Source organism: Oryctolagus cuniculus, chromosome 3 (genome assembly GCF_964237555.1).
Source record: "Oryctolagus cuniculus chromosome 3, mOryCun1.1, whole genome shotgun sequence".
Taxonomy (NCBI): domain Eukaryota; kingdom Metazoa; phylum Chordata; class Mammalia; order Lagomorpha; family Leporidae; genus Oryctolagus; species Oryctolagus cuniculus.
Window position 1 is genome coordinate 179654470 of NC_091434.1, and position 16896 is coordinate 179671365.

The window sequence follows — 16896 nt, forward strand, 5'->3', positions numbered from 1 at the left end:
GAGGGAAGATGAGACTATTGAAGGCCAGGGGGAATGAAGTTCATGTTTGAATAGGTGGAAGGAAAGGAAAGGAATGGTAAAAAACAGATGAGGACTACAGAGCAGTTTTAAATCACGCTTTTTAGGAAACTCTGGGTGACCTTTGAACTAGCTTGGATGCTTTGACCCAATACCGGAGATTCTGCCTTTAATGGACAGGGCAAGGCCAAGGTTCAATTTCCTATCCTCTTGGTTAACTCCCTTTTGAGTTTGATTTTACTCCTTTTTCTCCTGGGTAAAATCACTTACCAGATTTCTCTGGAAGGCCATATTCCTATCTACTCAAGGTGACTCAGCGGCCTCTTATGACTGTGGAAGCTTCCAGATTGGATTTTTTTGCTCTCCATCCTTCAAATTTTAAAAAAAGAGCTGGAGACATGGATTCTAGTGCCATAGTTGTCAAAAACAAGTCTTATGCCTTTATTTACATCTCTTTTGTTAAAGGACAGACTGGACTTGGATATTTCTGAGATTACCATTGGGTCACATGTCTACGGCTATTCCCATAGTCACCTATTCTTCCCTCCGGGACACAGAATTGTAATAGTTTATTTCACTGAAAGAGGTCCTTTCTCTTTCATCTGTCTTTCTGAATGTGCATGATTGGTGCTAGGAATACCTATCCTTAGGAGATGGGAAAAGACATTTTTTTGCTCAAGACCATGGAAGAGGCTTAGGAGGAAAATGGGTGATATGACCAGCTTCTGGTTAGAAGAGTACAGGACTTCCATATTCTTCACACAGGCTGAACTGTAGGTTTAGGGAGGCATTCTACCTTGTAGGTATCACTTTCCCACTTCAGTCAACCTGAAGCTCATCTTCACATGTTTGTCTCTTTGTCTCTGGCCTCTGTCACTACTGGGCAATCCCAACAGACTCAGCTATCAGCAAGGCCTGACCTCTTATTGAATTTCTCTCTCTCTCTATCAGATACCAGGAACTGATGGAGATATGGGGACCTGTGCTGGATACAATGAAAGTGTGCCAGGAAAAGTAGCTTTCCTCTTTGATGAGCAACACCTTGATAGAAAATCCAGTCATGTCCTACCCTATCCACTCAAGATTTGTTCTCCAACAGGATGGAAGACATTGTTTCAGTCTCATATTATGGTTACTACCTAAGGACACCTAGGCCTGAGACCTTAACTTGGGCACGTCTCAATTCTTATCACATAAAGAATAAGATCTGGCAAAAAAACAGAAGTAAGTAACACACTAAGCCAGGCAAGTTTTGCCTCCAGATAGATGCAATGTGTTTTGGAGGACACATCAGTTTCTGGTCTCAGGAATTTGACAGTTTCATCATGATTTACTTTACCCTAAACATTTCACCAGATAGTTAATGCTGTGCTATAACTTCCTGTTACATCACATCAGGAGGCAAAGCATGGACAGTTTGTCCATCAACATTATAGTCACACTGGGATTGGATATTAAGTTAAATAGTCACCTTCATCTGTATCCAAAAGATACTTTACTTTTTTATTATCAAAAATGTGGAGAGTGGCGATTGAAGAATGTATAGATTCCCTGTTCTGTATTGATCTTTCTGCAGAAATTTTACCACCAATTGCTCATCTCTGCCTGGATTACTTCTTATATTCATTTGTGCCCATTGGAAATTTTCTATATTAATTATTTTTATATCCTAATATCTATTGACTTTCTACAGTGTAAATGAACATACCTTTTATTATTCCATACCATTAAATGTTTGTTTTATTTGCTATCATTGTGGTCCTGGTAATTTTTTAAATTAAGTATTATGATCAGTCTATTACTAACATGATTGCTTTTGGTGAATATGGATATAAACTGAACTGAACTAAATATTATTTCAATATTTAGGTGATATTATAAACTCTTCCCAATAGTGTGCTCTATTTAAAATATTAGGAGTTTCTTATTATCCTATCTTTTCCTTCAATAGAGAAATATTTTTCCTATGACATCAAAATGAGCTAACACATATGTGTGAGCTACTGTTTAGATGCCTGCGTCACATCTCAGCACATTCCAGCTGCTAGAACAAAACGCCACACTCTACTTAGCTTATAAGACACAGAAACTTGTTTCTTGTAGTTGTGCATGCTGGGAGGTCTGTGGTATCTGAGAAGGGCTCCTTTCCTGGTCTATACATGGTCTCTTCGGTGTATATCCTCACATGATAGAAGGTCAAGGTAGCTTCCCGGAGGCCTACTTTTTTAAGGGAACCAATGAGGGCTCTGCCCTGATGATTTGATGAACTCTCAAAAGATGCCACTTCCTTATACTAAAACTTTGGAGGTTAATATTTGCACCTATTCATACAAGAATCCACACACATGCTTGGATCGTGCCACCCCTCTATGATATGAGGAGCTGGAGGGGAAAGCAGAAGGAGGGTGGAGAGACAGGATATGGAATTGGGGATAAGGATGGTGAGCTAAATATCAAATATTTTCTTCCTTGGCCAAAAGTGGCCGTCCCTCTTTCTGACCTCCATCTCATCCAATTCTGTGACCACCCCTCACTCTGGTCTCCATCCCTCAGCCTTCCTTTGCACAAAATAGCCATGCAGCCTGCTGTCTTCCCCTGGTGCTGCAGGCTCTGCGTTTTTACTGATTCTCCCAAAATGGAGGCCCAGTGCCTAGCTCCTGAGAACTCTACCCTCCCACCCCAACTCTCCACACCTTTATTTCTAAACCTTTGTCTTGTGGTTTTAGAGGGCTCAAAGCACAAGAATTTCCCTGTGAAATGCACATACAGATGGAGTGCCTAGCTGGAAGCCAGCTGTGCCAGTTCTTTCCTGATGAGAGGTGTGAAGATATCAAGATCGCGTGAGGTGTGCAGGATGTGTTTAGAAACCACACTGATTATGTCCTTGACACTGAACCTTGAATCTATTAATACAATACGTCACCTTATTCCAATTTGTTTCATTTTTCTCATCATCACTGCATAGAATGCATATGTGGCTTTACGTATTTTTTTAACCCTAACAACAATGCTTGCACTGTTCTAACCCAGGAACCTAGAATTCCAGTCCTGGTATAATCTATGGACATGATTGCTCCTATGCCCAAACAATGAAGACCAGTGGCATATTGTGTCCAGGGGTCAAAACCTGGAAACAACCTAAATACCCACAATTAGTAGAATCAAAATGATGCTGTGGCATATGTAATTAGCAATGAAAATGGTTGAATACTTGATAATTATTACATTCAACACTATGAGTGAAAAAGCCATTGAGTGTACACAGTACATTTACAGGTTTATTTCAACCCTCTAGGTGTGCACAGCGAACAGTTACAGGGTTAACAAGGATAAGAACCTAGTGCAGATGAGTGTGTGGGAACTGCTCAAGGCAGGGAGACAAGTGTCATTAGGAAGTGTATTTGGGAAACTTCTGGAAGCCAGATGGGCTCTAGATGTTGGTCTAGGTGGTGGATTGTTAATCTGAGGCAGTTCATGGATGTGTCTATTCATATTTCATGGCCCTTTGTCTAGATGGCTTTTTACAAACCAGCAAAAGCGATTACTTCCTCACAGCGTATCATCACAGGAATTACACTGTTAACCTTGCTGCCGGATCATTTCCTTCTACACAGCACAATGACTAATGGGACATTTTCCACCTAACACCTGGGGAAAGAATAGGAGGCAGCCCAGGTCCCAAACAGACAAACGATGGTGCCAGGACTGAGGGGGGCTCCATTCGGAGATGGTGCTGGCATTGCAGACCTCACCTAATACCTCTGAGCTGACACCAACCCCCCTGAGTAGCCTGGACTCTGTGTTTTATAGCTGTAGACAGACTGCAGTATCAAGCACCTCCCTGGAACTGAGAGAATCTTCCTTACGGCTGAGACCCTTCAAGACAGAAACTGTTGTGACCATGGCCGGGGCAGTACTTGGCATTATCCTGAGAATTTTGTGGGTCCAGAAAGTAGAGTTCTTGGATGTAGGGTAGTCACAGAGCTCCAAATATCTCCAAGATGCATGAAAGGATACCCAAATGCAGAGGCAAGAGGTTGGTGGCCTCCAACAGGGTCCAGCAGTCTTGCAGAGGACAGAAAGCCAGACGTGGGGGAGAACCCACAGAAGATGCCTGAGGTTCCTTCCTCCACTTTCTAATGTGTCCTCCCAAGTTCACCTGCAGACTCATGAGGAGACATTGACACACACGCACCCCAACTACAGACAGAAATGAGTTGAGAGTAACAGCAGTGAAGCAATAGTGAGCAACAGGCAGTAAGGAGAGACCACCTGGAAAAACTGCTGCTTCTCTGGAGTGTGGGGCAGCCTCAGGATCTGAGCAGAGAGAAGCAGGAGTGGAAGGAGTGAGTGTGCAGGAGGGAAGAAGGTGAAGACTCAAGGGCAGAAGGAGCTCCATGAGCAAGATCAGCCCAGCTGCATTAGGTCACACACCAGAGCATACAGGACAGACTCACTGCCTCACTCACAAACCATGTGGTCAAGCTCTGCATAGTGAGGAACCTGATGGGAGCAAGAACAGATGGAAGACAGGAGAGCAGCCTCACCCGGGCATGTCACTCTGCCTTTGAGCACAGCCATCTGAACATGTGAGCACATGCGTTTCCTACCTCCCCTATAGTCTCCTCATTCCTCACCTGCCATGCACTTGGCTCCAGGACTCCCTCAGCCACAAGGCACCACGTCCCTCTACACAGAACTTGCACTCACATTCACGTGACCATTCTGAACTCATTCCCACAACCAGGAATTTCTATAACATGTAAGCAGTAGGTGCCTAAATATCAGCCCTTGGCAGGGCCTCTTCTGTCGAAACCAGAACCCTTGGGTAATGCCACTAGCTGTTTCCTTCTGTGAAACTCATGTTGTGCCATTGAACCCACTGATTAAACTGCAGGCCAGCAGACTGATGAGAAGTGACATTATTCATGCCCTCCCATTTATGTGACAAGAGGCATTGGTGGCCTAGTCCCGCTTGCTACTCTTTTATACAGACATCAGCTTTAAAAAAGAACCCTAAAGAGTGAAAAACACAAGAGCAGGGATTAAAAAAGAGAGAAAAAGGGCTTCAGGGTCATGTTAGAGATGCAGTCTAGAAATCAGAACATTTGCAAGGGAACAAAAGGGGACAATATATTTTCATTTCCTTAGTTTTTCTCTATTATTTATTTGAAAGGCAGAGAGACAGAGACAGAGAGAGAGCTTCCAATTACTGGGTCACTTCCCAAATGCCCACGATAGACAGGGCAGAGCCAGGCCAAGGAGTCTAGAATTCAGTGCAGGAATATGGATAGATGGTCACCAAGAACTTGTGGCATCACCTTCTGCCTCCCTGAATCTGCAAGCATCAAGTGGATGTGGAGCCAGGGTACTCCCATATGGGATGCAGGCATCCCAAGCAGCAATCTAACCCTGTGCCAATTGCCAGGCCCAAAAGGAAGATCAGCCAGAAGGTAAGTCCAGATATGAACAGGCTTTCCAGAAAAATTTAAAAATTGGGCTTTATGACTGCTCAGAAATCACCTTCCTCAGGGAAAATATGATGGGAGTAGGCTCTGTTTCCAGGAAAGGGTAAGAGAGGGTAGGGCCCTGCACCATGGCAGGAGAGTGGACAGCCTGCCGAGCCTTCAGAGCCTCTGGACAAGGTTACCAGGGCTTTTGCAAGACCTGTGTCTGAACTTAGACACTTTGTTGCTGGCTAGTTATTCCCACTCTCGTGACCCCTCCCCTGGTAAAAAAAATTAAAATCTCCTGTCTCTATCAATCTCATCTGAGGTTAGTGCACTGTGTCTCAGATGGTTTATTTCTAGCACAGGATTAAAAGCATGTGGCTGCGAGTATCAGATCCATTCAAGGCATTTTTCTTTCTCCTTGGAAGTATTTAAAATGGAGTCAAAGAAGGGAGAACATTGATTTCAGCAGATGCAGGTGACTCAGAAGGCTCTGAGTAGAAAACCTAACTGGCCATGAGATGATGGTACTGAGGTTTCTGAAATTTTCTGTGGCTCCCTTCCTTATTACACAATAGGTCAAATAGGATTGCATCCTACATAGATTGTCACACAGTTTAAATGAGATGTGCAGGTAAAATACTGATATTGTGCCTTTCACCTAGTAAATGCTCACTACACATTAGCTTTATTTCCAGAAACATTTTAATAAAAGTTGGCCATTTCCAATAATAACCTCTGCATTCCATCAATGAAAAAAGAACCTTCACAAAGTAGAAAATTTACTATAATCCTATGAATCATAGGAAAAAAACCTGCAACTTCTGAATATATAATTATAACAAGAACCATTTGAACCATCATTGTATAAAGAGTTTCTAATAAAATTGGTATAGAATTAAAAATAAAACAACTAAAATTTCAAGGTTGTAAAAAATCTACTATTTAAAAAAAACTAATTTTACAGGATGCTTCTATGCTTGTTTTCATTGGATTGCTAATATTGTTATCTAAATGTGAAGGAGCAGTCACGTTTATCTACAGTCCAAAGGCAATTATGTCGTGGTATGTTTTAGAAGTTATCAGAAGAGGCCGGCGCCGCGGCTCAATAGGCTAATCCTCCGCCTTGCGGCGCCGGCACACCGGGTTCTAGTCCCGGTCGGGGTGCCGGATTCTGTACCGGTTGCCCATCTTCCAGGCCAGCTCTCTGCTGTGGCCCGGGACTGCAGTGGAGGATGGCCCAAGTGCTTGGGCCCTGCACCCCATGGGAGACCAGGATAAGCACCTGGCTCCTGCCATCGGATTAGCGCAATGCGCCAGCTGTGGCGGCCATTGGAGGGTGAACGAATGGCAAAAGGAAGACCTTTCTGTCTGTCTCTCTCTCTCTCACTGTCCACTCTGCCTGTCAAAAAAAAAAAAAGTTATCAGAAGAAAAAATCTTACTATAGAATGGCTCCAAAGTGTCCAGTAATACTTGTAAATCAAACACATCTGAGTATGTGATGCGTGAGCCCTATCCCCCACTCCCAGTGAAGATCTCTGTTTATTACTTGGAAATGGATTATCTTCTAGATCTAGAAGAAGGGTTGGAAAACTATGGTCCAAGGACATCATTTTTTATTTTAAAGATTTATTTTATTTATTTGAAAGTCAGAGTTACAGAGAAAGAGGGAGAGAGAGAGAATCTTCCATCTGCTATTCACTCACCAATGGCCACAATGGCTGGGGCTGGGCCAGGCTGAAGCCAGGAACCAGGAGCTCTGCTGGGTCCCCTACATGGGTGCAGGGGCCCAAGCACTTGGGCCATCTTTCCACTGCTTTCCCTGGCCATAAGCAGAGAGCTAGATCCGAAGAGGAGCAGCCGGGGAATGAACCAGCACTCATATGGGATACTGGCGCTGTAAGCTACAGCTGAACCCGCTATGCCACAGTGCCAGTACCCCCAGACACCATTTGATCAGCCACTTATTTTTTTAAATAAAGTTTTATTGGAGACATTCATATCCAAACAGGGCTTTAACCTGCTGCGCCACAGAGCCAGACCCTTGTCACGTTCTTTATATGAACTGTTCAGTTTATCTGCTGGATACAAGCAGTGTGAATTTTATCACTTAGTCTATGGCTACATTTCCTGCTTCTTAGTGGTGACTGTGATGAACAGAGGGAATTATTTTGGAGAGATCTAATACTCTCAAACTGCCACATTTTATGACTACTGCTTTCAATGTATTCTTAACAAACCTAATCCTCCCCATGGTCAGGAAGGCATTAGCCTATTTTCATCTCAAATGGTTAAGATTGCAGTTTATATGTATAGGTCTATAATATTCCATCTTTCAGTAGAAGATACTCTAGCACAGGACAGAAAATTTCCATCTTTTACAGGGAGCAGAACCTCTTCCCCTTGTTGCCCTTTGATCTCTCTCACATCAGCCTCTCCTCCACAGCGCCCTCCTCAGGGCACCCTTGACCTCCGAATTCCTCAGGCTGTAGATCAGGGGGTTCAGCATAGGGTTGAAAAGGCTATAAAACAGGGAAAGGATCTTCTGCTGCTCCTCAGGGTGGCTGGATCTGGGGGCCATGTACATGACAATGGCACTGCCAAAGAAGAGCCCCACCACACAGAGGTGGGAGGAGCACGTGGAGAAGGCCTTTGTGCGGCCCTCCCTGGACTGGATCCTCAGGATAGCAACCAGGATGCAGGTGTAGGAGACCAGCACCAGGCACAGGGGCCCCACCAAGATGAACACACAGGCTGCAAAGATGACCACTTGGTTGAGCGTTGTGTCAGCACAGGCCAGCTTGAGGACAGACAGGATTTCACAGAAGAAGTGGTTGATTTCATGAGGCCCGCAGAAGGGCAGCCTCAGGAGGAGAACTAAATGGACCACATCCAAGAGGAAGCTAAATGCCCAGCACATGACAGCCAGGACAGTGCACACTCTCCAGCTCATGATGACAGTGTAATGGAGAGGGTGGCAAATGGCCACATACCTATCATAGGACATCACTACCAAAATCAGACACTCTGTGGCAGCAAAGACCAAATACAAGAATGTCTGTATTATGCATGGAACGAAGGAGATGGTTCTTTTCTGGCTCACTAGGTTTGCCAGCATCTTGGGGACGTTGTTGGAAGCATAGGACATGTCAAGGACGGCCAGATGAGAGAGGAAGAAGCACATGGGAGTGTGGAGTCTAGGGTCCAGGCAGATTGTCCCAAGGATGACACCGTTCCCCAGCAGGGTAATCATATACAAGAGAGAGAAAAGGCAGAAGAGGAGAAACTCCAGTGCTGGATCCACCAGGAACCCGAGCAACGTGACTTCTACAATCCATGTCTGGTTGCCTCCCATGCTCCTGTGACTGAGAAAGACAAATCCTCATCTATGACACAAAGGTCAAGGCTGCAGAACAAAGACACAAATTATTTAGTGTTAAAGAGCAGGCGTCTAGAAATGTATCACTTTGCATGAGGGATCCAAAATTTATTTTCAGATATGTTTGATAAACTTAATACATCTGCTTATTAAAATGTGAGAAAATTCACCAAAAGAATAATTGGATAAATATTTATATTGTGTTTGAGTATGTTTGGTTCTTTATTCTTTTGCCTTTCACAATATAGTGACATCTCAGAAGTTACCTTATTTTCCTCACCACCTGTTGTCATGCTCAGAGTCTGTTGCCGTTCATATGTATCTGGGCAGGCTTCATGGGTGGAAGGTTTGAGCACTGGTTGATTTCTAGGGGGCTCTTCCTGGAATGTCTGTGGATCTGTCTAGCCAGCAAGAAGACAGAAAATCAAGACAGGGACAGATGGAAACATTTCTAGAAACCTTGTGACCTGGTGCTTTATTCACATTTTTTCATTAGCACCATGAGACCTACCTGTATTTTTAAAAATTTTTATTAATATAAAGAGAACAGATTTCATGAATTTCATAGGTACAACTTTAAGAAGAGAACCGTATTTTCCTCTCTCTGTCTCTCCCTCCGTCAATTCTCTTCCTTCCTCAAATGTTCAAATCCAACAAAATCTTAAAAATAATTATTGCAGGGACAGACATTTGGCAAAGCTGTTATGGTGCCATTTGGACCCCACATTCTGTATTTGTTTCCACTTTTCATTCCTGTTTCCTGCTAATGCACACCCTGAGAGGCAGCAGGTGATGCCTCAAGCCCTTCAGCAGAGATAGAGAGCGTGCCCATTTGCTGGTTCATTTCCCAAATATCCACAACAGCAGAGACTGAGCTGGGCTAAAGCCAGAAGCCAGGAGCTCAATCCAGGTGTCTCATGTAGGTGGCTGGAACCTGATTACTTGAAGGATCGACACTAATCCCTGTATCTGCGTTAGCAGGATGCCAGAGTCACAGCTGGAGGTGGGTATTGAACCCAGGTTCTCTGAAATGGGGTGAGGGTATTGTAATTGGTATGTTCTCGGCTAGGCCAAATGCTCACCCTCAACTTATCTTTTCGTTACATTTCCATGAACTTTTGAAGTATATCTTGTATAATATTGCATATGACAAATACATATACATAAAAGTATAAAGCAATATATAACATAAAAGCAGCAAATACTCTTATAATTTAATATATATTGTCAGATATTCTTAGTTCCTATTAATTAGTTCCCATTTAATATCATTGAGAGCAATATTCTTATATACTTAAATTTTGCACATGTTCAACAATATTTCTTTAGGATAAAGTGTAAAAATAAAATGGCTGATGCTGAATATAGAGACATTTCAAAATTTTGCTACCTGTTGCCAGCTGCCCTCCAGAAAATTTACACAATATAAATTTAATAAATTCAAACCAATAAAAATTTTATGTAACTGTAACAATATAAATATCACTGACACTATGCATTGTGCTGCCTTCCCAAAGAGTCATCAGTACAAAGTATTGCCAGTATTTTTTTCTAATTCGCTACATAAACAATTCTATATAGTTTCAATTTGTATTTCAACAAACTCTTTTGAAATGTTCTTTAATGCATATCTGTCCCAACCTTTGTCTCACGCTCTGGAGGTGTAGCAGGGTGTAAGGTAGTCATGTTTTGAACAAGAAACACATAGTGAAGAAGTGACTGCTGGCTGAAATGCTTCTTTTCCACTCTTCACCTTGCCGTTCAGAGGAGAAAAGCTCTCTACTCCCACAGAGAAACGCTTTAGCACATACCTCCCCCTCCTTCCCCCGATGTGTATAACTATGAAACAGGAAAAAGAACCTGAGGTTGTCCCTTGTCCATGCTCTTTTTTTAGTTCATGTGCATTTTTACCCCTTTGGGCACAGAGCACACAGGATCCAGTTCTGTTTCACTGGGCTGTGTGATTTTAATTTGGAGATAAATGTTGCTGAAGGTATAAACCATGTTTTCTAGAAAACCTCAGTAACAAAAATATAGCTATTATTTCTAGCTGATTATTGATTGTGTTTCTCAATTTAATTTTTCTAGACCTGGAGCAGAGAGAGGGCATGGCTCATTACCACCTGTAAAACACCAGGGGTGCATGAGTAAACAAGGCAGCTGTAGATTGTGAGAAGAATTTGCAGAAGTGTCTGCAATGATAGGAAGTTAGGTGGTTTAAAGGGGCTCCTTTAGATGGGCTCTAGGGAAAGGTCTCTCACAAGACAAGGCATGTGTAGAGCTTGACAATGAAGGAAGTCGCCCTGACCAGAGCCCCAGGAGGAAGGGTCCTTGTGTGAGGAATGGTAGAGGAAGAGTAAGTCCAGTCACTGAGCCAGAAGCACCTGGGGAGTTCTGGGAAAAGAAAGCAACCAGTGCTCCTGACCATAGGGGCAAGAGGTTGTGCACATGAGGAGTCTTCAAAAATTTAGTGGAAATGCATATTACAAGAAATTATGCATGGATTTCAAATGTTTTTGAACTTAGGTTTTCATTCTGTTTTCCAAAAAATTTTTGAAGTCTTCACATTTTTTGGTAAACTTTATGTATTTTTTTAAATTTGGAAGTTACATGAAGATTTATCACTTGGTGAGAGATTAAATGTATTTGGCTACTGTTATAGCAGATTTTATGGAACTTTAGTTTGTGACTAGACATCAGTGTAGGTATATATTGAATGATGTTTTATATTTTATAATATAAATATTTACAGACATATTTTTTGTACCTATTTATACACATGCAGGGTAATTCAGGTAGAAATAAAACTATACTAATGATCATGTCTCCAAAGTAAGAATATGCAGGGACTTTCCTTTTTCATAAACTGGCTGCACTTTTGTTCATGTTTTAGCAAGCCTTATGCAGTATCATGGAAAAAAGAAATTATAATTTGGAAAAAGCAACAATGTATTACAGAATTGAAGTTGTACATTATTTATACTGATTTTCTTCTGAAGTTGCAACAGATTGAGTAGATTTTCTTAGAAATAAATTGGAAAAAAGTCACTGAAGTATGAAAAGGAGAGCATTAAAAAAGAAAGTTGAAATAAAAAAAGCTCAATTTCATTTTTTGTTTAAAGACACACTTTTCTTGTTTGTCTTAAACAAAAACAAAGATCAAGAAAATCTATTAGCATGTTCTAAACAGCACTCTGGCCTCAGAATCAGCCCTTAAGGCATTCTGATTTGGCTGAAGAGCTCATGAGAGTATTTTAGGCATGGAAGGCCAAAGACACTGTGGCAGAAAAAACAATGACCTGAATGAAAGATCTCTGTGAGTGAGATCCCAGTGGAAAGAACAGGCCATCAAAGAAGGAGGTACCTTTCTCTGAAGGGAGGAGAGAATTTCCACTTTTACTATGCTCTTGTCTAAAGAAGATCGGAGTTGGCGAAATCAAAAGGCTTCCATAGCCTTGGCAACTCATGACAAGAGCCTCAGGTGATGACTGATGCCATAAACAAGAGATTGTTAAGTCAACATCAGGACTCACTCTGCACTTACTCCACATGTAGAATCTCTGTCCTTAATGTGTTGTATTATGTGAATTAATGCTATAACTAGTACTCAAACAGTACTTTACACTTTGTGTTTCTGTGTGGGTGCAAACTGTTGAAATCTTTACTTAGTATATCTAAATTGATCTTCTGTATATAATGATAATTGAAAATGAATCTCAATGTGAATGAAATGGGAGAGGGAATGGGAGATGAGAAGGTTGTGGGTGGGAGGGAGGTTGGGTGGGAAGCCACTGTAATCTAAAAGCTGTACTTTGGAAATTTATATTTATTAAATAAAAGATAAAAAAATAAAATCAATTAGCTAAAAGTAGAAGTGGATTTTAACCTGAGTCTCGAGCTTTCAATTCTGAAAATATTTCAATGATATATATTTAGCTCAAAGATATCATAAGTGGTACATTTATTGCTCAATTTGTTTTACTGGTGTGCTATACATAGGATGATGGGGCATAATGCGTTAAACAAGGTTGAAAACTATTGTGACATCCACCAAATTGTGAATAAGTACAACAAAGTTCAATATTGGACAAATCTAAGAAACTGAACTTTATCACACAAACATTTTAATGTCTTTACATTTTCATATCTGTAACATATCTTCTGTTTAATTCAAGTTAAAATAGGTGTAGAAAGTCAGAAATACTAAATTTCTTTGCAAGATAGTATTTTGATGAGACAGGATATCTGCTGGGGGTGTCGTGGAGATCAGGGCATAAGGAGAAAGGCCGCAAGGTGAGTGCCAGGCTGGTGGCCAGGGAAGCCCATCTTAGCCTGCGATCAAATCCTGCAAAAGCACAAGGGACAAGCCTCCATGGCTGTCACCTGTGATGCACACTCTGTGTTGCACCCAGCCAGGGATATAGGACAGGAGGCACTTGGATGCTTCAGCAATCACAAATGTAAATCATTAGCTTCCTTTTCAAAAATGATTTGAATTGTTTATAACAAAACAATCTGAAATTATAGTTTTATATGTTTTTGAATGAAATTTATGGTAGAAAGGAATAGGCTAGAATAAACTATTTATGACAGAAAGGAACAAATATGGACACAAGTAGAATTCTTAGTGAAACAACTTTTCATCAAATATAATCTACACCCTGACTGTATGTAACCCTAGATATTGACTATACGTATAATGTTTCCCATTCAAGGTTATAATAAAACAACTCTAAAGAGGTGACTATTTACATATTCATGTTTTTATCAGCTATTGTGAAACCAAGGAAGGTCAAAAGAACAGTATTGGATAAGGTGAAAACACTTGTTGTTCTTTGATTGGTATGGTTTTACATTTTGGATTCTACAACTTAAAAGTTGGATTTTTAAAAATTTCATTTAAGGTATACAAATTTCATATATACAGATTCAGGAACATAGTGATATTTTCCACCCTACCCTGCAACCTACCCATACTCTCACCCTTCTTCCTCCTCCCTCCTCAATACCCATTCGTATTTTAAGTTAACTTTATAAAGTTAACCCTACACTAGTAAAGAGTTCAAAAATAGTATGAAGAGAAAAAAAAAAAAGCACTGTTCCTCAACAGTTGAGACAAGGGGTGTTAAAAATATCGGATCTCAAAGTGTTGTTTTCACTCCTATATATTGCCTTTTAGGAATTTTTATTTCTCTTTGAAAAAGCCCGAAGCAAACATAATAATGATGCAGATACCTGAGACAAGAACTTCTGTGAGTGCCACTCTTGCTGCACATTAGAGACCTTCAGTAGCCAGAAGGAGGTATAAAACTTCATGGATACATTTCTCTGTTCATTGGTCAAATGGCAAAGCAAGCAGTGACTGCAGAAAACAAAGTCCCTGAAGAAGAATGAAATAAACATGGATGATTTGCTGAATGCAATGAACTCATTCTAATCTTTGATTCTCAACCCAGTATGTGAACTTGAACAACTTATGCTGAGCATCACTATTTACACCCAATAAAGTGATCACAACATGTAGTTAAGGGCTGCTCTAAACAATAAGTGCCATCAGACTGGCACCTACTGACCAGTTTAGTAATACTATTTGTTATTAATACAACTACAGACATCACCAAATGGAAGGAAGGATCTGAGTCATTGGGATTTGAAATCCAACACAGTCGTCTTGGTACTAGAAACACCTCCACATTTATCTGAAACTTTTGGTTGTTTTGGAGTTTAAATAAAAAACACACATTTTGTTTTCATCCTATTACTGCTTTTTGTTTTGATTTTTCAAATTAAGTTTTAAAATGAAATTAAATAGAAGAAACATTTAAATTAACTTCACTCATTTATTGAGGAAGAAAATAAAATACTGGCTGGCGCCATGGCTCACTAGGCTAATCCTCCACCTAGCGGCGCCGGCACACCGGGTTCTAGTCCCGGATGGGGCGCCGGATTCTGTCCCGGTTGCCCCTCTTCCAGGCCAGCTCTCTGCTGTGGCCAGGGAGTGCAGTGGAGGATGGCCCAGGTGCTTGGGCCCTGCACCCCATGGGAGACCAGGAAAAGCACCTGGCTCCTGGCTCCTGCCATCGGATCAGCGCAGTGCGCCGGCTGCAGCGGCCATTGGAGGGTGAACCAACGGCAAAGGAAGACCTTTCTCTCTGTCTCTCTCTCTCACTGTCCACTCTGCCTGTCAAAAAAATAAAAAAAAAAGAAAAGAAAATACTAAAATCTCAAAAGGCAGTTCGTCCAAGCCAAATATCCCCACAGGAGAGAGAATGGGTTGTAGTGAAGGAAAAGGGGAACATAGGAGATTTAGAACTAACCAAAACGAGAGCCCTGGGGTCATCCAAGATGGGATTCTGGGGCAGCAGGGTTTGTTCAGTCTTTGTACTTGGCTTAGAAATGATTTACTATCTCTGGTAAGTTAACTTGAAACTAAGCTGATCCTAATGAATACGTGTTTTTAAAAATAAACACAGATTCTAGAGTCCTTCTCTCTGGTTCAACCATTTGTGTTGCTACACATTAGCTTTGTGACTTTGCTATGTCTCTCTGCCTCAGCTGCACCAACTGAAAAATGAGGTAGTTCACTCTGCCTCCTAATATAATCATGAGGATTGAATGAGTAAGACATACAACAAGTGCTTCAAGATAGATTAATTTAGACTCTTGACTTCTACCATTCAGGGGTAATTTCTGGATCCAATACTCATAAGGAGGCTGTAATGTGTCCAAAAATGCTTCTGCTAAAATAAGCAACACATCCAAAATCTTGGCCCCAGCCAGCGCTGGGCATCCCTGTGAGAGAGTGACATCTGGCTCCTGAACATTTGGGGAATAGGTCCTATTTGCTGAGACTGCTTCTGAGAATGGGCAGGGTAGGCAGGTAGCAGAGAGGAAAATCAGTCTCAGGGCAGTCAAACCACTTGTCACCTCTGATTTAAGGTTTTCATGAGAAAGAAGCAGCAACGGGGCTGCACAGCCCATGACATTCTTTGTAGCCCTTTAGCCAGATTCTACTGTAGTCTACAAGGATGGTTATTCTTTTCTCTTCTCAGCACAGTCATGACAAAGCCAAGAGCTGGCACAAGGTCAGTTGGAGGATGTGGATGGAGGGGCCAAGAAGTTCAGACCATGAAAGAGGTGATGATCCCCAGAGCTCTTCTCAGAACCCTAGATGAAAACACACAGTGGGGCCATCCTCTCACAAAGACCCAGAGACAGCTATGCCATTCATTGCTCATTACCTTTTGTTGTCTGCAAATGCACAGGAACCACTTTTACTTACACAAGTGCAATCTGTGGCCTTTTCATCAAACTTAGTCTTAGAAGAAGCCTCACAGAGAGGTGAGAAGGTACAGGCTGGGACTGACACGCCTCTCTAAGGGGCCTCACTGGGAGGTCAAACTCAGTCAGGGCTCCCCTGGACTTGATGAAGGAGTTGTTTCTGCAAAACAAAACAAGGCTTTTTCTATCATTCTTGGAATGCAACTCCTTCCCTGAAGACAAAAATAATGATTCAAGGGAAATAACCTTGTGGTAATATATCTAATCACAATCTCTCTAGAGACAGCTGAAGATTTTGTTACTTACCTATCAGCAGATGAACTATTGAGTGCATCTCCCATGTTTATTCATTTTGTTCTTTCAATATTCCCAAGACAGGTGTTACGTGTATTTGCTTGGCATTGTAAGGCAACAAGATTTCTGTTAAAAGGAAAACCATGGCACAGAAAAAAGAAATTCAATGTTTTGCCACCAATAAATATTTATTTTTAAGATTTATTTATTTATTTGAAAGTGAGAGTTACACAGAGAGAGGAGAAGCAGAGACAGAGAGGTCTTCCATCTGCTGGTTCACTCCCTAATTGGCCACAACGGCCGGAGCTGCACCGATCCAAAGCCAGGAGCCAGGAGCCTCCTCTGGGCCTCCCATGTGGGGCAGGTGCCCAAGGACTTGGGCCATCTGCTACTGCTTTCCCAGGCCATAGCAGAGAGCTGGAACGGAAGTGGAGCAGCCAGGTCTCGAACTGGCACCCATATGGGATGCCGAC

General features: G+C 41.7%; 2 protein-coding genes across 8 annotated transcripts in view; one reads left to right on the forward strand and one right to left on the reverse strand.

Moving 5' to 3' along the window:
• Positions 1 to 1753, forward strand: part of LOC103348625 (neuroblastoma breakpoint family member 6) — a 38889-nt gene extending 37136 nt beyond the window's left edge. For all 6 annotated transcript variants that reach the window (XM_070071365.1, XM_070071364.1, XM_070071369.1 and 3 more), the window contains one exon: positions 970 to 1753. In XM_070071365.1, coding sequence (XP_069927466.1) covers positions 970 to 1036 — 67 coding nt within the window. In that variant the 3' untranslated portion in view covers positions 1037 to 1753. The remainder of the gene's footprint in view (positions 1 to 969) is intronic.
• Positions 1754 to 7466: 5713 nt separating this feature from the next.
• LOC100346530 (olfactory receptor 2A12) overlaps positions 7467 to 16896 on the reverse strand; it is a 76488-nt gene continuing 67058 nt past the window's right edge. Inside the window, exons 3-7 of one of the 2 annotated variants that reach the window (XM_051849807.2) lie at positions 16436 to 16549; positions 16131 to 16289; positions 14084 to 14228; positions 9115 to 9245; positions 7467 to 8875 (exon numbers count right to left, since the gene is read on the reverse strand). In XM_051849807.2, the coding sequence (XP_051705767.1) occupies positions 7898 to 8824 (927 nt within the window). In that variant the 5' untranslated portion in view covers positions 8825 to 8875; positions 9115 to 9245; positions 14084 to 14228; positions 16131 to 16289; positions 16436 to 16549 and the 3' untranslated portion in view covers positions 7467 to 7897. Of the gene's footprint in view, positions 8876 to 9114; positions 9250 to 14083; positions 14229 to 16130; positions 16290 to 16435; positions 16550 to 16896 lie in introns of both variants that reach the window. The other variant, XM_070071375.1, reaches the window with a different exon arrangement.